The 26,427-nt window shown below is 36.8% G+C and overlaps 1 protein-coding gene across 1 annotated transcript; it reads right to left on the reverse strand.

Annotated features, from left to right (window-relative positions):
• Positions 1-1,364: 1,364 nt before the first annotated feature.
• Positions 1,365-25,461, reverse strand: Dus4 (Dihydrouridine synthase 4). The gene is made up of 7 exons (XM_071594082.1): positions 25,247-25,461; positions 25,039-25,160; positions 22,656-22,731; positions 21,108-21,287; positions 15,274-15,376; positions 9,281-9,386; positions 1,365-5,046 (listed from the first exon to the last, which is right to left on the reverse strand). The coding sequence occupies exons 1-7, from the start codon at positions 25,324-25,326 to the stop codon at positions 4,739-4,741; spliced, it is 975 nt and encodes a 324-aa protein (XP_071450183.1). The 5' UTR covers positions 25,327-25,461; the 3' UTR covers positions 1,365-4,738.
• Positions 25,462-26,427: the final 966 nt, after the last annotated feature.

Raw genomic sequence — 26,427 nt, forward strand, 5'->3', positions numbered from 1 at the left:
GGGACCTAGGGTGAAGAATTGCATGAGGTAAAGAATCTTTTACAAGGACAGCAGAATTAATGACAGGGGCATCATGTGAGGGTGTTAGGAAAAGATGGGTGAAAACTTTAATTTCAATAAGTTTTGTAAAGCAAAGAAATATGGTCTTGGCAACAAGATGATAGGTGTAGATTGGAGATTTTTGAGATGTGGGGGTGGAGAAAGTAAAATTGATATAAATAAAAACAAAGAAGTACTAGATATGGTGGTGGAAGAGAGACAATTGTCAGGAGAAATCCAAAGGAGGCAGGAATGTGAATGCAGAACATTCTGATTAGTGAATGAATTTGGATATAATACATGATAAAATCTTGTTATTAGCTCAGAAAATCAGGTTCTGGAGATGAAGCAATGTCCCAAGAAATGGTTTTCCCCTGGAAAAAGATGTTCTTGGAAAGTAGAGAGGAGGTTGACGATGAGGAATACCCTGAACGCCCATTAACAACACTGCAACGAAATGTGCTATAAGTGAGAGACATGCTCAATTCTGATCCATGCATGAGTGTCGGGATTAGAAAGATGTGTGCCAAGATGCTGTGGGAAGATCAAAAGGTTTCTCGTATGACCTCTCTGACAGCTGTGAAAATGGCCTACTACCCTGATGTGGCACCACCAGACTTCTTTTTATTCCCAAGAAAAAAAGGAGCTTGAAAGGTAACCATTTTGGAATACTATATAACATCAAAGAGGCTGTGATGAGGTGCCTGAACAAGGTTTCCATCGATGCCTTCTAGGAAGTATACCACAATGGGCAGGGGCACTGACATCAGTGTGTAGATGCACAGGAGTGCTATTTTGATGAATTTGAGTAATTTGTACTTTGATCTGCAGTAATTTTTTTCCCCAGATTTATTTTGCTTATCTTTGTGACACCCTGAATACCTTGCATATGAAATGCGTATTCTATATTGATTACCTTTTGACTCCTAACCATAGATCCATCACAGTGGCTCAACCAGGAGAAATCATCATTGTGCCAACCACTACAACTTTGGAGTGATTGCTTTCCACCTTGTCTTTATGGTTTGGTAATATCTCCATTAATTTTTAACTATGTCCATTGTCATATTCATACAATGTGACTTAGTACGACAAAATAACTCTAAAAGAGACAAATGCATCAAAAAGTCACTTCTTTAATGTATTGAAAACCTAATGTCTTCTACTTGCAACTTGTGTTTGGAGTATCATATGTTGAATCATGGATAGGGATGCAAATCACATTAGAACAGTAGGCATGCGTGTTCACATTTCAATAGACACTATAATTATGTAATTCATTTTATTTACAAAAAGTATAAAATTACATTGAAGGGTGATTATTATTCATTCACACTAAATATCAATTGTCTATTAAAACATATTTAAAAAAATAAGAATACTTAACAGTCGAAGTCCCTCGTTATAATAACACCATAAACACATTGGATGGGTATGTTAGACACCTCACTGAAGCATTTAAAATTTTTAAGTATATACCTTTTTGAATTTAAATTGATGATCTGGAGACCTAATTGTAAATTTCCAATATGGAGACCCTTCATATGAAGGCAGATACATTTGAGAATGCTTATAACAATTAACTTATTGCTTAAATGATGAATTTAACCGACACTCTTAGGTACTTCCAATCTCTTAAGATACAAGTTGTATTTTCATCACCCTCACAGTCATATCAGCACTTACATGCATAATCACAGTGTATAAATGACAAAGGAAGCAATATTTAATACACGCTCAATAACAAAATAATTAAAAATCAATGTTGATGTTTATTCTAAGCTTATTTAAAAATTCAAATTAACTCATGCTGGCCTTTATTCAAATGAAGTATTGCTGAAATAAATACAAGAAAATTTGTGAAGTTACCTTTGGCCTCCCCATAAGAATGATGTAATGTAAAATATGTTTAGTTCTCCTGCATTAGATGACACAACATAATTTCATCTCATCTGTGAAAGATTCATCAAAGAAACAGTTTGACATAAATAAGTTTGAGAAGGAAACTTGCACCTAAATTGCCCATGAAAAGTTGTTATGGACACAGAAGACTTACAGTAACTTTGTTTTCTTACCTACAAAAAGTGCTTCAGTCAATGAGTTTCTTTCATTTTAACACACTTGTCCACAAGAATAAATTCTCAATTACCAACAAATTATTTTTTCAATCATCCAAAGAAATTTTCATCCTCTAGTATTAACTTTAACAAAAATAATGATTGATGAAATTATTAATCATGTCTAATGTAACAAATAATTCAAGTGAGTATTGGCCCTTGCCAATCAGTTGCCCATTTACACCAAGGGTATCTCAAGCTTCACCTTCTTGCCAATATTAAACCTGATTACTGATGATTTGAGAGAGACATCCCCAACAGCCTTATATTATCTTACCATTGTTAAGTGGTAGCCTATTTATGAAGCTCACTAGCCAAAGTACCCTGTGGTATGCCCATAGAATATTAAATCATATTAGGGGAAGGCAAACTAATTGCTTTTAAATTTGTTTTTCACCTACATCTGTACAAGTTAGAGGGATCAAGAATATAAACAAAACAAATACTCTGCAACTATGTTGAAACAAAACAATTATTATGAAATGGTTCAAGGCAGGAGGAAATTTTTTTATTGCTGTTATTTAGAATTTTGGATGAAGAGGTATTAAGAAGATGTAATGTTCTGCTCATTAACATCAAGTTACTAATACAGTAGAACCTCAATTAATGAGCATAATTCGTCCCAGAATCTTACTTATAATGCAAAAACTCATTAAGTAAAACAATTTTTCTCAAATATATTAATGTAAAATCTGATAATGCATTCCATGACAAAAAAGCAATGTACAAGTTTATTCAAAGAAAATTATAAATACATTATTTAGGATCATCAATCAGCTTCACCTTTTCTTTTATCACTGAATAAAATGGGATGCGAATAAAATTTGTAGAAAACAAACCACATTTAGTCTGCTCTTCTGGACTTCAAACTCCTCTGAAGGCTAGTGGAGTTTCTGAATGGTAAACAAGCATTGGGTTAATTTTCAAATTACTACTTGCATTGGCCAAAAATGGTAATGTGAGATGGTCTTTCATTGGCTTGTAGCCAGGAAATGCATTCTTCTCTGCTTCTATGAAAGTTCACTTCAGCATCTTTTTTCAGAAGAGAACTGTATCATCACAATTAAAAACCTGTTGCAGCATTTAATCCTCAAAGTCTACCAGCTTCATCACCAAGCTCTTCACAATGCTGTGGATGTCAGCTTTTCATTTAAATCTCTCAATTCACCCACGGCTTCACTTAAATACTTCTCATTTGGCAATTGATGATTCTAGCATTTTCTTATCAAGGTCAAACAAAGTCACCTTTGCCTTTTCTCAAATTACGTACTCGTTAATAGCATTTCTTTGCAGTTGCTTTTCATTTATCCATCTGAGAAGCAACCTTTCAACATCATAGAGAATACATATTTTGTATAAGAAGTATTGGGAAAAGTTTTGAAAAACTAGATTTATTCCAGATATTGCATGATATTGCCTCAAAATTCTTCCTTGTACATCCCTGGAGCATTGACACACTTTTTTCAATAGCTTTTCCATGACTTGAAGGTTGATTCCAGAAGGTTTTTAAGGTTATGCTTGCAAGCTTCTATGACGGCACTAAGAATCCCATGATGGCTTTCTTTGAGGGAGGATTTCAGTTTTGGGTATAAAAAATGGTCCACCGGTGCCAATTCAGGACTGTAAGGAGGTTGGCGAATCAATGCAATTCCATCGCAAAAGGTCTTTGCAAGCAGGCACTCAACTCTGCTCTTAGTAGTGCATCAAAACCTTCAGGACGAGTTTAGCGCAGATTATTTGCAATGCCAAATTTTCAGTGATAATGGTGCGCACTGTCACCTTATAAATGCCAATACCATTTACAATCATGCATGCACTTAACTAACTGTCTGAATCCAGCACTTCCATGTACACATCAGGGAAAAATTGTTATCGATACTTTTTAAACAAACCTTGTACTTAACCATTGGACAGATATTCGTGCCACTCCCTTTGATGCATATATCTCCTTAATCTTGTCCTTGAGTAGTGCAAATCGTAAATGTCAATTGATTGTAGATGCTAGATCAGCCATGGTTACAACTCATTCTCACTTTTCAATGATTTTAGTTTTCATATTATACATAGGTTATTTATTTTATGGCTGTATTCTAGTGACTTTTTTCAGGGATATTTTTGCAACACTTCTTAAACTTTGCACAAAAAAATCACAAATGTCTGAACACAAAATTTGATCACTAGCAACACAAACATTCAAGCAGAACGAGTGCTAAACATGGTCTAAAACAGGAGGTGTGCAATAAATCTCAGACTTCCCCTCTCCTTATCCCTCATTATGTGAAATGTTGCTCATTAAGCAAGTCTTATTTTAAGAAGAGTTTTTGCTCATAATGCCAATTACTCATTATACGAGGCGCTTGTTAAGTGAGGTTCCACTGTACGAAACAAAATAAAACCATGAGCTAACTGGTAAAAGATGAAACAAAGAATCACGTCAGGTTAGAAATTGTACTAAATTTAAAATACATACATTGTAAAGTGAGGCTTTTTGTAAGACTCACCCAAAAACCACCAGGTAAGACTAGCTTTAGGTTAACTGACTCTTGGAAATGCCGAATCCATACTGAAGTTCATAGCCAAAACTAAAATGATGGTAGGAACTCATTCCCAAATATGTCCTCCCGACTAAAGAAATCAATCACAGCTGGATAAGTGGTGAGGCAATTGAGGAACCGCCTATCCATTGGGTTCCTGATGATTCCAGGATTAGAATTGCCAACACCAACACTGGAGCTTCCAGTCATTAATGACAAGTGACGATGGAAACAGTTGAATGATGAGCCCAAACTAAGACACAAAGTGACCCATCGCTTCACACATTCCACTGGAGTGCTCTCACAACCAGCATAAAGAGCAGGATTTTCCAGGATTCCCCTTGCCGTCATGACACCTGTAATGCGAATTGAAAATTAAGTATGAGAGACTATAAAACTATAATTTCAAAAAGGTAGTGACCACATGAAAGACATAAAATATAAGGAAAATATTGGGAAAATTTAGTACATATCACACCATGATTTAGGAACTTCGGTTCGAGGAAATAGGAAAGCACCATTGGATGCAGTCATGAAGAAGAATAGAAAATAGAATAAACCAGATAGAGTGACAAGCAAACAATTGCGAGATAGCCACAGAAACACATATGAGCCTTTGCATTTTATTCTTTAATAAAAAAAATATATAATCGGTTTTAGATGGACACAGCCTATACAACTGTCCCATGATACATTTGCTTGTCTATCCTAACAAAATACAACCTGATATCCTACACAACTACAGTAAGTCTCTCCTCCATTCTGATTACTTCCTTACTCCCTTCATTCCATCCAACATGCCTATCCCATTCCTTCCCCTCTTTCGCTTGAATAATGTTGTCACCTCTGTCTCAGTCATCAACATTCCACTGCCAATAAAAATGTTCTAAATCGATCTTTCCTGGCTCCTTTTGATTCCTCCCAACAATCCTCTCTCCTTCTCCACTATGCCCAGCATTTCCTCATTTGTTATCTTTTCTGATTTCACCTTCTCCAAACCCACAATTGAAAAGCCACCAATTCTATCATCTTGCTTCATTTACCATATTACCATATTTCCATGCCATACAAAACCATGCTCCACATTAAAGTTTTGAGAGGCGATTTCTTGACATCCTTACTCAACGTTCATGTCATTAATTCTCTTCTCTTTTGTCCAAGTTTATTGGCCTAATGCTATTCTTTCCCTTATGCCCCTACTACTAGGACCCATTTGGTTCAGAACACTTCCAAAATAGGTAAACTGTTCCATCTGCTCTAGTTTATTAAATCCTACTTTATCATTATTACAGCAATATTCTAATTATTCCATTAATATGCCAAACTGTATCCTTTGCTTCAATTCATTGAAAATAGTAGCAAAAATGATGAAATTACTTTATGAAGATTACATTCCATAAATCTTATTTTTCAGTATTTTCTATTTGATGCTCAATAAACAGAGTAATTTTAGTCAAAAGCCCATATTCCTGGAAAGTCAGTCATTCAAATAATACTAGGCTACAAATATCAGTCCATTAATATCCAGAATGATGTGCAGATCATTGAGTATAACTGACATTTCTGTCACCTCATGGAAGAAGGTATATAATTATTCTTGTTCAACAAAGTGTGTAGGCAACAGCTTGTTTATGAAATTAAAAAGAAATCTAGATCATTAAAATACATTAAAATTTTCACATTTAGCAATGTCATGAAAGTAATCCTCCACATCTATCTTAAAATGTAAAAGGAATACTTTTATCCTTCAGGATTGCTCCTACATGTCACTCCTTCTAAGATATGCATACCCACCATTATCGAATTCCCATCTTATGGGAACAAACTCCAATTCTCTTATATCTGCACAACTTCACTCTATAAAAAGGCTTCCCACCACCTCCCACCCCCTTTCAATATGACGCCTTTCTCCTTTTAAGTAATATTACATCCATTTCCTTCCTCCTCTCTTAATGTGATACATCTTCTATTATTTGAAACAGTATGATCTGCAATCACTTCTGAAATTCTATAACAGGTTTTCTAGCAGTTCATAAATGTATGTAATTTCTTGAGCTCTTTTGCTAGTCTTTCCTCACTAGATATTTAAAAAACAATAAAAAGTTATTTCTAGAAAATAATTAAAGTATTACACCAATTCTGTGTTGAATGTTCACATACTACACACCCTAGAACCTAAATATGACACATGCTATCCAAATTTTGATTGCCTACTGATGTACTACCTTGATCAAAAATTTCCCGGAATTTATTCAGAAAATTAAAAATACAAGTTTATTCATCTAAATCTATATTGTCCCCTTCAAAGTAATCCCCATCGACTGCAACACACTTATGCCAGCGCTTGATCCAATCCTCGAAACATTTTTTATATTCGGTTTTCGGTATGTCCATCAGTGCTTCCTGCGATTTTTCCATTACTTCCTCTCGGCTGCTAAAACGCGTTCCCCGTAATGGTTTTTTAACTCGATTGAACAGAAAGAAGTCACAGGGAGCCAAATCAGGTAAATTCGGTGGCTGTTGGATGGTATTTGTTGCATTTTTCGTCAAAAAATTACGAATAATGATAGCACTGTGCGACGGTGCGTTATCATGGTGCAAAATCCACGAGTTTTCTGCCCACATTTCTGGTCTCTTTCGGCGAATTGCTTCACGCAAACGTCTCATAACGCCCAAATAATACTCTTTGTTTACTGTCTGGCCTTCTGGCAAAAATTCATGATGCACTACACCGTTGTAATCCATGAAAACCGTCAGCATTGCCTTCTTTTTTGACTGAAAACGACGTGGTTTTTTTGGTCTCGGCTCATTTGGTGAACGCCATTCACTTGCCTGATGTCTGGATTGCGTGTCGTACTCATAAACCCACGTCTCGTCTCCAGTAATGATCCTTTTGATGAATGTGGGATCGGATTCAGCCTCGCAAATCATGTCTTTTGCGACGTCAACACGGTCTCTTTTTTGCATGAAATTGAGGTCTTTTGGCACCAACTTTGCTGCTACACGACGGGAACCCAAATCATTAACCACAATGTCTTGGGCGGATCCATAGGCAATGTTCAAGTCCTCCGCTATTTCTCTGATGGTTAATTTGCGGTTATTGACCAACATTTCTTTTACTTTATCAATTTTTTCACCGACTTTCGATGTCGATGGTCTGCCACTGCGTTCATCATCTTCGATTGACTCACGACCACTTCTGAACCGCTCGTGCCACTGGTAAACGACCGTTTTTTTTAGAGAATCGTTGCCGAAACACTTTTCCAACATTTCCAACGCCCGTGCGCCACTAAATCCGTTTTTTACGCAAAATTTAATACAAGTTCGTTGTTGCAAATTTAAATCCATTTCTGCAATTGTAAAAAATCGCCAACACACACAGAGATAGATGTACTCTTGGCTACGTAACTTTTGCAAATGTCAAGTTATGACACTAAGATTTAAAGGGAATATCAACAACTGATGTACCAATTTAACAAAAAAAACAGAACTCAAATCGGAACGATGGGAGCGCCACACGGTGGTTATTCCGGGAAATTTTTGATCAAGGTAGTATGACCACAATTATCAACCCAAAGGTTGGCTTTATAGGTGAGGGTAGAGCTCAGCCAATAATAAGCCCAATATCATGTGAAATTCACACATTAGGGTAGGCAGACCAGTTACTTTCCCAGTGTCACCTATGGTTTCCCTGGAAGACCTAGCACTTGAAAAATCATGCAGCTTGGGTAAAGCTGAGGGTGCTCAGAGGCGTCATTTAGAATGGAACCTGGGCCCTCATGATAGCAGCCCAGTACTCAGCCCACTGGACTACCACATCCCCATACTAATGCATACAGTATTAAATTAAACAGCAATTAAACCAAGATACGATGTGTGTTCAAAAAGTAATGGGAACCTTATACTTCTGCATAGTGCACCATGAGTTCTTGCAACAAGGTCAAATGATCAATAAAGAGAACTACTTAAGAGTTCAATGCCATTTGCATGAACCAATACAAAAAAACATGCATATTTGCGACAAAACAATTCATGGCTTTTGCACTACCATGATAATGCACCTGCTCACTGCTTGTTCATGAATTTTTGACAAAAACAGTGCAGTAATGATGTCCCAGCTTCCATTTTTGTCAGACGACTGTACCATGTGACTTTTTTCTGTTCCCAAAAGTAAAGAGGACCTATAAGGGCTGTTGTTTTACAAGCATAGATGTGATTAAAAATGCTTTGCTGGGAGAGCTGGATATACCAAAGATCAAGTTCCATAAGTTTCAAGGATTGGAAAAAGCACTGGCAGTAGTGTATGTAATCTTTCGGGTACTACTTCAAAGGGGATGGAATTGATATCCATGAATAAATACAATTCTTTCTAAATAACTTTAATTCCCATTATTTATTGAACACACTTCATAAGGTAAGTATAAGGAACTTAAAATTAAACCACTTTGCTTTTCCACATAAAAATCCACATCCCATTTTTTTGTGGAAAAGCAAAGTGGTTTAATTTTAAGTTCAATATGAAGAATTTCCACCAAGTGATGCCAGAAACTGTTTTATTTAAATATAAGGAGTTGAATTTAATTTACACACCTTTACATCCAGTGTTTAATGCAACCTCTTTTGCTACTTGCAGGCTGTGAATGTCTCCATTCGCAACAACAGGAATGTTTAAAGATGAACACAGAAGCTGCAAAGCCTAAAATTTTAAATATCATATAATAAATGACATAAAATATGTCAATATGCCACAGATATACTCAACTCCCTTCATATTTGAATCTAGAATAGTTTGACAGCAAGGCTATATAGAATCAAGTACCAAAGAGATGCACCATAAAGAGTAAGCATTTATACTTGCATGTAATGCTGCTCCTGCAGAGTGAGTGTAAATTGGTCATTAAAATAGTGAAACTAATATTAAGAATGGCAAGCCACTGTATTTACTATAGCAATAATGTGAAAAACCCTTTTCTACATTTACATCTGATTTTTAACAATAATATAGCATTAAAGACAATTACAAACATTCAAGCCCTTGGTAGAGGTAAAGCCACCTAGGTGAGAAACACACCTGCAAACTCAGGTTTAGCAGGCAAGAACATAACCCAGCCACCACTAGGGACAGCAAAAATATAATACAAGGGGGGACCCAAAAGTAACGGGAATTGAGCTGCTTTAGGGAAGCCTTTGTTCAGCTGGTCGTACGTCAGGCTCATGCCTCCTGCATCAGTATGCACAGTGCCGTTGCTGTGACTGGATCGGTCCATCCATGAGAGCTGTTTCAGTGAAACAACTTTTTTCATTTCGGCAAAAAACGTGATGGTGGATTATCAAGAGCAACGCGCTGCAGTGAAATTTTGTTTCCTGTTGGGGAAATCGGCTGCGGAAACTATTGTAATACTCAGGACTGCTTACGGGGAAGCTGCCCTAAGGCTGCCCTTCAGCATCAAGAACTGATGAAAACGTCGACAAAATCAATGCCCTCATTCGTGTAGACCATTAAAAAACCATTGATCAACTTTTTGAGATGTCTGGAGTGTCATGGAGTTCAATTCAGAGGATTCTAGAGCAGATCTTTGGCACACAGGCGACTGGTCCTTCCATCATGACAACGCGCCGGCTCATACCGCCCTCTCTGTGATGCAGTTTTTGACAAAAAACGGCATGACATCGATTTTCTACCCCCCCTACTCACCAGATTTAGCTCCCTGTGAATCTTTTTGTTCCCCAGACTAAAAAGGGGCATGAAAGGAAACCGTTTTGACACTGTGGTGGAGGTAAAACAAAAATCGCTATAAGGCCTAAAGGACATCCCAATAAATGAATTTCAGAAATGTTTCGAACAATGGAAGCATAATTTGGAGAAGTGCATTGTGGTCAATAGGGAATAATTTGAAGGTGAACAAAATTTAATGTAAATATATTGAGAACTAAAGAATCTAATAACAACATTTGTGTTATTTTTGGGTCCCCCCTCATATACAGAACTCATACTTTTTACATCCTTGATCAAATACATTGTTTATTGATCAGAAAGTACACATAAAAATCCTTGGGTATTCCACTTCACAATGTAATGTTTACGCATGCAATTAGAGTAGTAAAAATTCAATCAATAATCCACATCAAAGGCCATATCAACAGCAATTAGTTGTGCCTCAATTCTCACTAAAATCAATGTGACATGTGTTCATTATCCTCTTTATTGCCTCATGAGATTTTTCCAATTCCCCAATACGAAAAAACACATTCGGAGTGAGAGTTTTTCATCATCAAAATCTGTGGTGAAGGCTGCTGAAGCAATTTTGGAGGGCCTGTCAAAATGCCCTCCAATTAATTACAATTTAGACATGGAGAAAGGACTTGCATGTTCCGCTTATTCCTAGAGCTGCAATAGTGGGGGTAATGACAACTGCTTCTGGATGTGTCAACTATGACTAATAGATTAAAGAGTAGAGGCCGCATCAAAGTTAATCAATGCAACCTCTGCAACTCACTAAGGGCAATAGGCATTTGATTCCAGTAGGGCAGCCATTTAATTGATGGTGTTATGCTAAAAATGCTATCAAGGAGCCCAACAGGAAATCATTTCCATTATTTTGCCATGATAAATATGGATGGAAACAAATAGATAACAGCAGCCTGACAACTATGGGACTTGACCCTCTAGGCTGGCATCATGCTTGTTAGCACTGGAAGCAGCGAGGCCTTCCTGGCCATTATCACATGAAATCCTTGAACAAGCTGGAAGCCGAGGAAAAGAAGATGCAGAAGAGGGCCACGATGTTTGGATATGTACTTGTGTACATGGAGTGTTTTATATGATGGATGAATGTGATGACAGGAAAGCTAGAAAACATTAAAAGAGAAATGGATGAAAGGGGTACAGATGTTAGGTTTCTTTTAAGGAGAGATGGAGAGGTGTCAGGGCTTACTGGAGTGATATTTACAGAGTAATTTATAGATGAGAGGAGAAAGCAGTTGAGCTCTATAAAAGAGAAGCTTGATATCTAACACCTGGTTCAAATATTGTTACAGGCAATAAAGATTCTTGGAGAAACAGGTAGATACCAGATAGATACAGGCCTGTATCATGGCTTGCATAGATATAGAAACAGCTTCTTTAACAGAATTAGATTCCTGGATGCAGATGTAAACACATCATAAAGTTAGTTGCCATGAAATGCATTTTAATATTCAAAAGGATTAGGAGGGGTATACGAGTTCCAAAGTGAAATCTTGAAAGTTTAACTTGAGTAAAAAGCAAGGAGTTCCATGAAAAACTTAATAAATATCTAAATGAGGATAAGGTATTAAAAATGCTGGGGTACAGGAGGGTGGAGCTTAATGAGAGGATAGAAAGAGCAGCTAAGAAAATAGTAGGAAAGGTAGTGAATATGAGATTTAGGAAGTCATGGGAGAGATGCTTAATAGGATGGATATAAAAAGAAAATGGAAGAATGTTATCTCAGAAATTGGGAGAAGAATGTACAGAGAACCATACAATATACAGGCAAAAAACTAATATGGCCAAGAGAGAATGATGGAAAGATTATTGTTACAATAGGGAGAAATTTCAGATACAAGGAAAAGGAGAAGTGATATATAAGAATGTAAACAAATGGTCAGGATTTAAGTTATGTCTATGACAAGAGACAAAGAAATTATTAAGAGAGCCAGAAGAGATGGGAAATATACAGATATAAATATGAGAGATATTTATGGCAAATGTAATAGGCTGACCAGTTTATAAATAGAATGGGAATGTGATGTCTTAGAGAATAGCCCTGGTCCAGCAACACCAGAAAGCAAGATAGCAGTAGTAGTAGATATAAAGGAGGTGACCAAGATCCGAGGTTATTTGTGCCATTAGGAATGGATGGGAAAGGAAAAAGGGTGGAGCGAAACCCAGCATTAGCATTATGAGGGTAAGGTGAAAATTTCTCGGCCTGACACAGAGATGACGTTCCAATCAGCAAAAATTTATGATTCATGCCTGGATGCACGTGTCATTAGTTTGTAAGACAAGTTTCAACTTTTTCCCTAAAAAGTTTGTTTACATTTATTGTCGCAGTAGATGTCTTTCGTGTTTTTCATTAAAATTGAAAAACTTGAATTTTGTGTGGCCATAAAATTCTTCCTTTTGGATGGATTAACCCCTAAGGATATTCATCTGAGGTTGACAAAAGTGTACGGGGACTCTGCTCCTTCAATATCAACTGTTAAAAAGTGGGCAGCTGAATTTAAACGTGGTCACTCATCCCTTGTAGATGACCCACGTGACGGATGGCCAAAAACCACAACCACAACGGAAACCATGGAAAAGGTGCACAATATCATGTTAGACGATAGGCGAGTGAAGGTGAGGGAGATAGATAAGGCTGTGAGGATATTGGAAGAAAGGGAGCGAAACATCTTGTGAAAGAATTAGGGATGCAAAAGCTCTGCACAAAGTGGGTGCCACATTTGCTGAATGCCGATCAAAAGCAAATGCGCTTAACAATTTTTGGACCGAATCCAGGGGGAACCAATCGATTTTGTATTGCAATTTGTCAAGATCATCAAAAAGATCATGGCTAGTGTGTTTTGGGATGCGAAAGGGATCCTGTTAATTGATTACCTTGAAAAAGGCAAAATAATTGCAGGCGAATAATACTCCAACCTTCTTGACCAGCTAGAATCCAAAATTCATGATATGATGCCTGACTTGAGGAAGATAAAAATCATCTTTTACCAGGACAACTTGCTGTCACCTGCTCACAAAGGTGTGTTGGCGATGGGAAACCTAAGTGATTTGGGGTACGATTTGCTGGGCCAACCCCCCTATTCTCCTAATTTAGCATTATTTCCCAAACTTGAAGATATTTGTTTCTGGGAGGCACATCCCGTCCAAAGAGGAAGTAGAGAGGTAGATGGATATTTTCGCAGCCTTCCAGACTCTCACTTCCAGGAAGGAATACTTATGTTGGAGAAATGCTGGACCAAGTGTGTAGAAGTCAAGGGAGATTATGTATAAAATAAAATCATTTCTAAACTGAAAATCACTGTCTTTCATTGTCAGGCCGAGAACATTTCACTGTACCCTCGTTTCCTACTCTTAATGAAAGGCAACAAGGGGTTCCACGGTTTCCAAGGGGTCCACAATTTAACATCCCAGCCGATGAATGGTGTACTCACTTGAAGTGCTGTCCACTAAGCATCTCAAGTAGGGATCAGAATACCACTGAAAAAGATCTGTCACCACCAGGATTCAAACCTGGGCCCTCTGGGTGGGCAGCCAGTACTCTAGCCACCTAATCCCCAGCACCAACCTAATCCCCAGCAAGACTGAAAAAGCACTAAGGGAGATGAAGTCAAAAAAGGCAGTAGGAGTAGATAATATCTCTTCAGAATTACTAAAGAGTTTAAGGAAAAATTGAAGGAAGAGTTTCTTTGCTCTTATTCGCAGTATTTATGAGGAAGGAATAAGGCCACAAGATTTCTTATTTACATCCCAATCCCAAAAAAGAGTAAAGCAGCTCAGTGTGAGGACTGTTGGATTTTAAGCTTAATTTCATATGCAGCAAAGTTAGTTCTAACAATCATTGATAGAAGCTAACTAAATAGGGCAAAGATCTACCTAGGTGAAGATCTGGTTGGCTTCAGAAAGGGGAGAGAAATGAACAATACCCTGAAGACAAATACTTATATTTTAAATAGGGTGGTCAAATAAAGGAAGTTACCAGGGAAATCTGATAAAGGCAGAGGAACCACGCGGAGGAAAAATTAAACAGGTGACAATGTTAAAGGCAGTTATAGAAGGGAGAACGTTGGGTGAGCAGGTTAGAGGAAGGAAGAGACCAGGCTTTTTAGACAGCATGAAGGCAATCATCAGCTATGAAAAAATGAGACATAAATAATGTAAGGCAACGAAAGAGGAAGTTCTAACAATGCTTAAAGTAAATAGTCATTAGGTACCTCCTGAAACTTACCTGCAAATAGGCTGAATACCTTGAATTAATCAAAAAGTGGATTCTAACATGTCTTTGATGACTGAGATAAAAGTTGGAATAAAAGGATTGTATCCCATGGGACAACTTAGAGAAAGGCCTTCAAAATTTGGAGAAAGAATAGATATGTTGATGAAGTCATTTTTATGATTATTCTTTATAGAACTGCTCTTACCACAAACAAACAATTTGCCATAAATCTCATTTTTTTCCAAATCCAAGACCAACCATCTTCCTAAGATTTAATATTTGCTTAGTCACCTACAATATGGTTTGAAACAGTTTTACAAATATGTCATGCATAATCAAACCCTACTGATTGATTCTTAAAATAAATAAGATTACTCAAGCCAGAATATTGATTAGCTGACTATAATGACTACAATTTATGTACATGAAAAATAATATATATAACCAAAGGAATCTGCATTTATAAACAGAATTTATCCACAAAGATGTAAGGTAGAGCAAAGGTATTCAAATGTTATAAACAAAAATTTTTAAACCAATGAAATTGACAATTCCAATTACTACGCTAAAGAATATTTCTAAAATTATCGGATAAAAACTCTTCAGGTTTGACATTTATCTCACCTCATAATTTGGTGGTTGTCTCCTTTGTGCAGGGGTTCTGGCATGCACAGTTATAAAAGTGACACCAGCTGCTTCCAAAGACTGACAAAGTGAAAGCGTTTCCCTTGAAAGAAAAGCAACTTTCAGAGAATGATGATACTTAAAGTCATAAGTAGGTATCACATTCGATTAACAACTTCTGTTTCTTCAAAACAAAATATTAGATAGAACAATAAATCAACTTATAAATTAGATATTAAATAAAAAACTATCACTCAACAATTATAAGTCATCATAATCAACTGTGGCAAGAAATTGATAGGGTGAAAGAAATTTGGTGGAAAGAGAGAAGAGCAGGTAATCAAGAGTTTTCAGAGACAGCATAGACTGGGAATGCAGAGCAGGATGGTAAAACATAATCAGGAAATAAGAAAGGATATTCTGCGGACATCATCAGAGATATAACAAAAAAGTATTTATAGACCAGGAGGAGATTCGGTCAAGGTGAAAAAATAAAGAGAACTTAATGGTAAAGATATCAGATGAGTGAGTTTAGACATAAAAACATGTTGCAATTTAGGATAGATTAGGTCTAGGCATATTTGTCGGTGAGAGAAGAAAGGCATTAAAGAACATGAAAACATGTAAGGAAGATTTAGCTCATTTAAAGAATTATTGATGGGTGAATTTGGCCAGAAGACTTCATTTGACCATCACTGATTTCTTTAAAAAAAAAGGGTCAAGCAACAGCATATGAGTACTCATCATCATCATGGGCTATCACCCTGAGAATTTTTTGCAGCTGTTCTACTTGCTATCCCGTTATGTACTTGTCGATATCTTTATTCATTCCCTCATAGCTCCTTGTGCTGACATCTTCCTTTATGTGCTTCTCCTTATCTGGCTTTCCTCACATTTGGCTGATTACATTCCTCAACTTTTCGTAGCATATTTGACCTATCTCAAGCCTTGAGTTTTTTTTACTTTCTTCTCTTCTCTATTAGGTCCATGACTTCATCCATGATTTTCTTTTCACAGGTTTCCTTCAGCCTATAGTTCTGTTTGCAGTTTCTAAAAATCTAGTCATCACTTATTACCATCTTTCTTCCTATGAAGTCACTTTTTCCATTTCTTTTTTCTAATTTCTATCTTCATGCATGGCTCTCAACAAATGTTTGCCACCACTCATTTATGATGCTCACAGAACTCCAAATTCCTTTCCCCTTTTTTCATTCCACTTCCCTGGACTACCTTGTCCTACTATTTTTCCTTCTGCGTCCTACTTTCCATTTTCACTGCATAATCACATGTTATTGACCCTTGATATATTATTTTGGCATCATCATCATACATCACTTCCACTTTGTCATCATTGTAGTCCATTATAAGCATGTAAATTTGCACTGACAGTATCTGTCGACTTTAATGCTATCCTCACCATCTTCTTTCATTGTATTGTCGGAAGCTCTTTACCATGCATGTAACACTGTTCCACTACTCTCACATCTCCATTCATAGTACCTGGGTGAGTGATCCTACCATGACACTTCATAAGTCTACTTTATTGAGCCATTTCATTTAACTCACACCTAATATATCAAACCCCAGCCAAAGAATCTCTACCTTAACATTCAATAATCTTCGGCATGCCCAGAATAGCCTGGCATTTTAAAATCCTGGATTGACTGATGTACTTTCTTAAGTAGTTACCAACCAGAACTATGGAAAATTGCTTCCCAGGCATAAGAAGCTAGCAACTGCAACACAAAATTGAGGAGATAAGGGTTGAGTGGGAAGAGCACGTAGTGATCCTACATGTTGGCACAAACAATATCCGAGGGGCAAAAACAGGTAACCATGTAGTTGGATTGGTGTGGGATTTGCCCATGGCAGCAAAGAAGAAATTTAAAAAGGCAAACATCAGTGATCAGCGGAATCATAAGAAGAAATGATATTTGGAACCGCACAATCGACTACATTTACGAGGGAATACATTGGATGTGTCAAAGACTAGCCTTATTCTTGGTTGATACAAACTGTTGGATTAACGATGGCCGTCTAGGGATATATGTTTTCCATCTTAACAGAAGGGGTTCCCATAAACACAGAAAACTACTCAGAAGTCAATAAACATACAGGAAGCAGGGAAACTTTTTAATTTATAACTTTAACTTTAAATTATTTATTTTTTATTTTATTTTACACAATTACGTTGCAATTAGGCAAATTTCCTGGTGGCAACGGTCAGGTTAGGTCAAAGATAACTACTAACAACGAAATTATGATACCTTGCCCAATGATTGGAAAAAAGCAAATATTACACCAATTTTCAAGAAAGGGGATAAAACAATAGCCAAGAATTATAGACCGGTAAGCATAACATCAGTTGTTTGCAAAATAATAGAAAAAAGAATCGCTGACTACATTCAGGAATGGTAGACAAGAGATAGATGGCTAATGGATGAAGGAAAGGATGTTGATGTGGTAAACATTGATTTTTCGGCAGCTTCCACCGAGTGCCTCATGATAGATTATTTTTTAAGCTGGAGTTGTTACCATTGGATTTGAGGATAAAGCATTGGATAAAATATTTTCTTACAGGCAGAATTCAAAAAAGTAAAAATAGAGGATGCAATTTCTAAAGAGACAAACTTTATAGCAGGAGTTCCACAAGGCAGTGTTCTGGGGCCATTACTCTTCCCAATTTACATAAACAATCTACCAAATAATTTACATTCTCAAGTAACCTTTTTTACTGATGACTGCATTTTATACAGATGGGTGGTGCATGTAAATGACCTTGTAATTTTACAAAATGACATTGATTGCCTTGGTGACTGGGTTACAAATAATAATATTGGCATTAATGATAGTAAGAGTAAGCATATACATTTTTCAAATAAAAAGAATGCACAAAATGATATTTACACCCTCTTTGGAGAAAGAATCCCATGTAGCAGTCATTGCAAATATTTAGGCATTTACTTAACTAGGGATATTGGGTAGGGAGTCTAAGTAGATAATGTGACACAGAAGGCATTTAAAGTACTGCATTGGGTAAGGAGAAATTTAAAACGAAGAAGCTTACCCACAAAAGAAAAGGCACATAAGGTACTAGTTAGCCCTATCCTAGAATACTCATCCATAGTATGGGATCCGTATGAGGTGGGACATATTAAAAAGATAGAAAAAGTTCAAAGAAAGACAGCAAGATATGCACTTGGAAGGTACAAAAGAGCAGATTGTGTCACGGAAATGTGGGACATACTGAAATTGGAGAGTTTGAAAAAGAGAAGAAAAAGGAGTAGATTAAGCGTGATGTAAAGAATTGTTAAAAAAGACAAAACGTGGGAAGATTTATAGAAAGAGATACAGAGCCAAACTTTAAGGGAAAAACCGACCTCAGCTTTAAAATAAAAATAAGAATGCAAAAACAAAGAGGAAAAAATACTCTTTTTTTAAACAGAACTACTGTTGAATGGGACCAGCTGCTTGGAGGTTTATTTGAGCCCTTTCCATTCAATTTTAGGAATTTTAAGAATAAGTTAAAGGCAGCCACTGAATGATAAACTTCACTGATCAGTGATTATTATACTATTATACTTATTAAAATATTGTTTGTATGTGATGCGCACGGTATGAGAAGTTGTATTGCAAAAGTGAATGATGTGTTGACGGTGCATGATTTTGAACGGTATATGAAATTGAAGAGTGCGTGATTATGGATTGATTGCGGCGATGGATGGAGCATTGTAGGTATGGTGTGAACCTCACTCTCATATGATGGTAAAGGTGCAGTTAGTAATCTTAAAGTGTCATTGTACATAAGAGCATTTTGTCTTATGTCTGTTCTTCTTGCGTATGTATGTACATGCATTGTAAGAGTGACCATTCACACCAGGACAATTTCCTAATTGCAACTACGAGGGTCATCCGGAAAGTAGTACCCGTTCGTGAAATAAAAAGACAAAAGTAAATATTAACAAACATAAAAAATTTTATTTGAAAGAGGATACTTTAAACTACTTCTCAACATAATCTCCAAGCAAATTAAGGCATTTGTCATAACGTGTGACAAGTTTCTGTATTCCTGCTGCATAGTCCTTCGCCGCCAGCTCATTGAGATACGCGAGGGACCCATCTTGCACAAATTTTTGCATAATGCAGATGGTGTTTAACAATTTCATGAACAATTGTTCGAGAAACATTGGGAAAATGCTCACAGATGTCATCAATTGTGACGCGCCGATCGTTCCTCACGAATTCGTCAACTGAGCTCACCAGTTGGTCTGTAATGACAGACGGTCTCTCCGAACGCTCATCGTCGTGTGTGTTCCCCCTCCCCATGTTGAAGTTGCGACACCACCGCCGAACAGACGACTCGTCCATTACATTGTCTCCATACACCTCCTTTAATTGGCGATGAATATCACATGGGCGAACGTTTCTTGCATTGAGGAATTTAATCACTGCCCTCACTTCACAACTGGCGGCGTTCTCAATTTTTTTAAACATTGTAAACAATCACAGAAACAACACAGGCAATGCTAGCGTCACGCAACTTGGCTCAGAGAAGGCAGACAAGCCACTGAAGCTATCTGACCTCGTCCAGCGGCTACTCGCGTCGTCAGCACTTCATGCGGCACGAACGGGTACTACTTTCCGGATGACCCTCGTATATGAACTCTTAAATAAATAAATAGACTTTTTCAAAAATTAGACCTCTTCTCCAGAAATATTTCCAAGTTTTCAAATAAATGGAGAAATTCCCAACTTTTTTCCCCAATATTCCCAGCTGAATTGCCACCCTGAATCTCAGCTAATTCTGTTGAAAACCAGTACCCTTCATCATTTGAAAATTTCCCAGGCAAATCAGTAATATAACAGAGTTACCATATGCCTTCATAAATACAATCAACCATATGCCACACATTCTAACAACATCAATACCCTCCTTAAATGAATCATAGGGTAAGGTCAGAATTAGGGTAATAAATTTGAATCCATGAATAAATCTGAAATTATATCCAAAAAGGCTAACTAAATACACAGTCAATTACTATGCTAGGTTTACATGTGATGCAGTCACTTGAAATATATGTTTTATGCTGGAGCACTTATGAAATTAAAGCCCACCACAATTGCTATCCACCTTAAATGCTGATCTGGCTGATATATGAATGAGAAGTCACCTCATGCTAAGCCATATGACATATGAAATAAATACATTTTCTAGGAATTTGTCAAAGGTGAAACACCTCTAGTGTATAAAGTTGGTTTTAACCTTGTGGACAGTGGTGCATATGCACAACTACAAATGGCTGTGACATCATATATATGGAATTTTGTCACAGCATCTTCTTCCATTAAAGCCCCCAAAATCTCAAAATGTAAGAGGACGGTAGCTTATTTGGCTTAAGTACTCTACCAGAGATCAAGGGATCCAGGTTCGAATCCTGGTTTAGGCAAATGATTTTTACACTCTGAAATTGTTGCATTGTAATGAACATTTAGCTGATGTCTCCATTAAAAGTTACTATCATGGCATCTCCCACAGTTTCTTGAGGACCCAGTGCCTTCCTCTATGCCACCTGCTGTTTCTCAAATCATTCTGGTGTTCAGAAATTCACAATGTGTGATTTGGAATGTTCTGAGGTAACAGCTTAATTTAAACTTATAACCTTTGGTCAGAACTGGATACTCTTTGCTCTGGACTACTACTTCAACCTCATTATGGTCCTAGTGTACTTAACCACATTAAATACAGTTTATATCTAATTACTTTGCACAGTTACACAAAGCACATTAATGGTATGCATGCAAACAGAAATTTAAAGCATCATCAACCAAATTACCTATGTTCGTCAAGAAGGCGTATCTTGACAGACACTGAATACGGAGAGGGCAGTGTGTTTCGAACACGAAGAACGATGTCTCGGACCAACTCAGGGTTTTTCAAAAGTGAAGAACCATAACCTTCTTTAATAGCCCATCTTTGAGGACAGCCACAGTTAAGATCAACTCCATCGGAATACCTGAAACAGAATAAATAAAATCAATGCGAACAGTGATTACTGAAACTAGGTATGTGTATGATAGGTATGCGATGAAGAAGATCGAGTAAACAAAACAAAGGTTATGAGGGTTTCAAGAGGGAGGAAGTCTAACTAAAATGTTAAAATTCGAGGGTAAAAACTAGAGCAGGAAGAACATTTTATCTATTTTGGAAGTGTTTAGGACCAAGATGGCCAAAGTAGTGCGTGCAAGTCTGAGGATGGCAAAGATATTTCTCAAGGAGGAAGAAGTCGATGACAATGAAAATGAAAATTTTGATACTGAGTATAGTTTTACATGGCAAGGAAACTTGGTTGTTGGAGCAAGATGATGGTAATAGATTTAGATTGGAAGGAGGCTTTTGAGATGTGGGAGTGGAGAAGGAAGGGAAAAGTAACATTGACAGAAATCAAAGCAAACAAAGAGGTATTAGGCATGTTGGGCAGGAAAGAGGATTATTTGGAAAAATTCCAAGGGTGGATGAAAGCATTTTGTTAGACTACGGAATATTGAAGACTATGATAAAGGGGAGAAGATTCAGCAAGCAAGGAACATGAGAGGCATGTTGAATGGAACGGAGGTAGGACACATGCAGAATTGAAGGATATTTTGTGAAATGGGATCAGTTTGTCTTTTGGGCAAAGCTAAGAAATGTAAGGGTGTTAAGTTTGCGATCATCCAAAACCTACCTCAAAGGTAGACTAACAAATAATAATAATACCAATATAAATCATAAATACGGTAATCAACCCAAAGGTCAGTTTGGGTTGATTAGAGTTAATGGTAGAGTTCACCCAGTACTAAGCCCAACGTCATGTGAAATTCACACTTCAGGGTAGGGAGACCAGTTTAATCCCTGTGCTGATTATGGTTTCCCAGGAAGACCTGGGACCCAAAGTATTTCGCTGTATACTAATCAAAAGAGAAAATATTATTTTATAGATTACTCAACTTTCATAATGACAAAAGGGAAGATAAAGAAAAATCTGTTGTAAAATGTATTGAACCCCAAATGCATGGGTACACAATATGGCAAGTGATGCCAACTGGTACATGGCCTTAAGCTTTCACAAGCAATTAAGTCTCACCACCAGATATCTCCACTGCATTACAATTTCTTTAAAATTCTCACGGAGTTGTCATGCAAGGAGTATTCCCCATTAATTATCTTTAGAATTAAGACAATTCCCATGAATTCCCTGATTTATTCTGATACTCTGATCACTGTACTCCCTCAATATCTTTTAAAGGGTATGTAATACTATTTAAGACCTACTTAATCATTAATTTCATAATTCAAATGTTGGTCTTATGAAATATAAAATAATGCAATGGGCAATATTACTTACGGAGAAACCAATTCTGCTGCTCTTAAAAAATCTTCAACATTATTTGCAGCAAACTGGACAATCAAGGGGCGATCACCTGTGTAGCAAACACAATTAGACAACTTCATGTACATCTAATAGTAACTCTTTCATTTGTGTCAGCTTACTTCATTATAAAAATATATTTCCTTTGGCTTCCCAATTAACAATGAATTATACTCCACTACACCCAGTAGATATACATGTAGTTAGCAATTTCCATTATTCCTTGATACCATAAATATGTATCCTCACTTCTTATAGAAATAAAAAAAACCATGAACACAGTAATCAACCCGAAGGTCGGTTTGGTAAGTAATGGTAGAGTTCACCCACTACTAAGCCTGAGAAGCGTGTGAAATTCACACATCAGGGTAGGGGGGTCAGACCTTTCTCTGTGCAGGTTATGTTTCCCAGGAAGATCTAGCACCTGAAAAATCACATAGCTTTGGTGGAGCTGCAAGTGCCCAGTTACATATAAGTTTCTATTTAGTTCAAACTTTTTAATGGGTAATATCTTTTGTCCTTTCATCATATTGTTCCTTTTTTCTTGCTTATTTCAGAAGATTCCTTGCATTTGAGGTCCACAAATGCTGCAGTCTCTCCTCATGATATGTCAAATACAAGGTTTGCGTCCAAGAATTGTTTAACTGATCAGTCAAGCATGATATAGCAAAATAATTTTTTCCCGTGAACACAAGAACCAATCAGTTGCCTTACATTAACCACAATTAACTGGGAAAAACTTGCTGTGTTCCTTCAGAACAGTAATTCTTGTTTAGGAATGGTGATTATGGAGGATAGGAGGAAGGGCATAAAAGAAACTCCAAGGAAATCAAAATTTGTAAGCAATGAAATCTTTTTTGTGAGGATGAATGAATATTTTAAATGACTGTGCCATGAGATGATGTTTCAAAGGGTTTGTAAATCATGAGCTGAATCATTTTCATGTGCATAATCTTTTATACTCATTAAGTGCAGAAAGCAAACATATAACATTACAACGCACCAAGTTAGGAAGACATTTATCCATAAGCCACACAGCTCATTATGCAAACACAGTCATGACACATAATCTATATGTATTACCTCATGAGTATTTTGTTGATTGCTGCCTAGTGAAAACAATTTGTCTTTCTTTCATAACAATATATTAACCCTTTTTATCATACAGCGCTGCAAGAAACATTTAACTCCCAAAGGCACACACTCTTTAAAACAGTAGGTGCCAGTACTTCCTGTGCCATTAATGAATATAAAGAGTATATTTAGCAGGATAGTATAAATTTTTAAGAGAGTTGGAAGGGGAGAATCTTCAAATTTCTTTACAATCATTCTCTCCTTCGATCCACCGGTGGAAGTGAATCGTGATAATAAAGGTTACCCGGTCGGATTCAATTCAGCATTGAAATTTTGCCAATGCAGAGAGATGGGAACATTCCTCCAATAATCTCCCTGATTAGTGCATTCCCTCCCCGAAACCATTACAGCCAATTGTCAGCAAAATAGTAATTTTAAAAATCGTTGGACAATAGGCTATCATGGCCTCAAGAATGTCGATGAATTCAGCCTGTGGTTCGTGAGTGAAATCTGTTAAATCATGGCTCATTTACTTATTCGAAATGACAACCATTTTGCATATTCCCTTGTATGGCTGGTTACTACGATTCTAGATAAACTCTAAAAATATATTTCTGAACAATTAGCTGCTGTTTGACACTTATAATTCATTGAATAAAACATTTATGAATTCGCTTCCTTGGTAATCGATGCAATTATAATCGGTATCCATCAACGTGATGATTACGGACACCCAACATGAAAAAATAAAAGGCTTTTCCAGTCCCAATACAAAATTTTGCTTAAAAAGATTTGCTCTAGCTACCAGTCATTAAAGTTAGAAAATAAAATATTAATTTCCATGTTTCCAAACTTCATCGCATGAAAGAGGTCTTTGGAGATGACTTTCCAATTTGCACAACAGTATCAATCCGGTCATAGTTTAAAGGCGTCCCAACTAATAATAAGCTTAGTCAAAGTGAAATATTTTTGTTTCTTTAAAATCTGACGCAACTCAGGGGAATCCATTCCATTAATTTAAAACTTGCTCAGGCACTTGCACCTTGGTACCACACCCAGTCACCGTGATTATCACAATACATCTAGGACATCCGGACTCTTCCGACATGTTTCCCAAATTTATCTTCGATCCGACGAGGTTTTTAAATAAATCCGAGAAACATTGTTTAATCTGATATATTTTAATATCACTTTATCTTAGAATGAATGGTAAAGGAAGCGGCAATGTCAAGCGCGAAAAGTACAATAAATAACTATTCTAATTTTCTCTTGGGTATACTTATACCTTCGCATGTCTTAAATTCATTGTCACGAGCCTTTTGAGACTGAACGAATGAATCTGACATAATCATTGGAGTGAAACAAACGTCAGTATCATACTCTCTTACTAGCATCCTAAATGGTAATCTGGAAGGTTGAATTAATGCATACATCAGTTCATTCATAATTTCATATGCTAACACCAATGAAGGGTCTCATGATCCGAAACTCACTTGCTATATCGAACCATTGGTGCGCACATTTTAACCACGGTCTTCTCTTGAAAAAGTTCCGAAATATCACAGCGCTTCATCTCTATATTAGCATGCTACGCTTGTCTGATAGATATTTTGCATTACAATTTTAAATCTAGATTAGGGCTTTATATAACAGGGTCCAAGCTACATAACAGCGTACAAATCTACGTGTAAACTTTCTTATGCCACCATTTGTTTACATTTCTTCGAAAATGTAATTCGCATCTAGACCTTCAATTATCATATATATCGATTTTCTAGTTGGCGGGATGTGGATTCAGAGGAGCAGTGTTGCCACGCTGCCAACTTTTTATTTGAGATATTAATGTAGTCGCAAACTGCGGACGAAATTATTCAACATTCTTAAATATTTTAGGATAATAATTTGAGTGTATGAGATGCGTTTAATTATTATTTGAGTTGAATTACGGTGACATGAGCTTATTGAACAGAATATATCGATTTCTTATTTGCCGGTTCGAACCAATTTGAACCGACTTTCCCAGCGGCGTTGCCGGACTGAATTTATGTGAATGTGTTATCGAAGTCAAAAAAGCAGTATATGCAATAAAACTGCTAGAAGTTTGAAAATGTAGTAAATCCACATTTGTTAATTTATATAGTTCCGTCGCCCGATGCCAAATTAATGTTATCCTCAGGCTCAAAAATAAAAAGGAAGTTTTCGCACTCCCAACAACCCATGGTCAATTCTATGGTGACGCTGTCAGGACACCGGTAGAAAATTTGAAACAGCCGATACCATTCCTCAGCTCATTGCCATCGTTGGTCGAAGCCTTAGGATTCGAAGATACGCGGCTGCTCAATTAAGCGGGTACCTTGCCCTAATAATAATATTGAATTGTGTTAGTAGCCATAACAGGCAATACATTTGCATTCTATGATGCCATAACATCCATACATAATTGGCTTTGAAAATCAAGCTTTTATTTAGCAGCAATAGGCCAGTAGTAGCATTGTACTTGTGAATTCCGTGTATAAACAATCCTGCCAATGGAGTTCACTCATCATATTGATTCTTGGACACGGAGAGATGTTCTTCGACAGTTTTCCGTCCTTATCACATATAAGTGCGCGATTTGTATAAAACAAATGATGCTGTGGACGGAGTGGTAGATTCTAGGATTCCTCTTAAAGTC

Source organism: Hetaerina americana, unplaced genomic scaffold (genome assembly GCF_022747635.1).
Source record: "Hetaerina americana unplaced genomic scaffold, ioHetAmer1.1.p SCAF_6, whole genome shotgun sequence".
NCBI classification, from domain to species: Eukaryota; Metazoa; Arthropoda; class Insecta; order Odonata; family Calopterygidae; genus Hetaerina; species Hetaerina americana.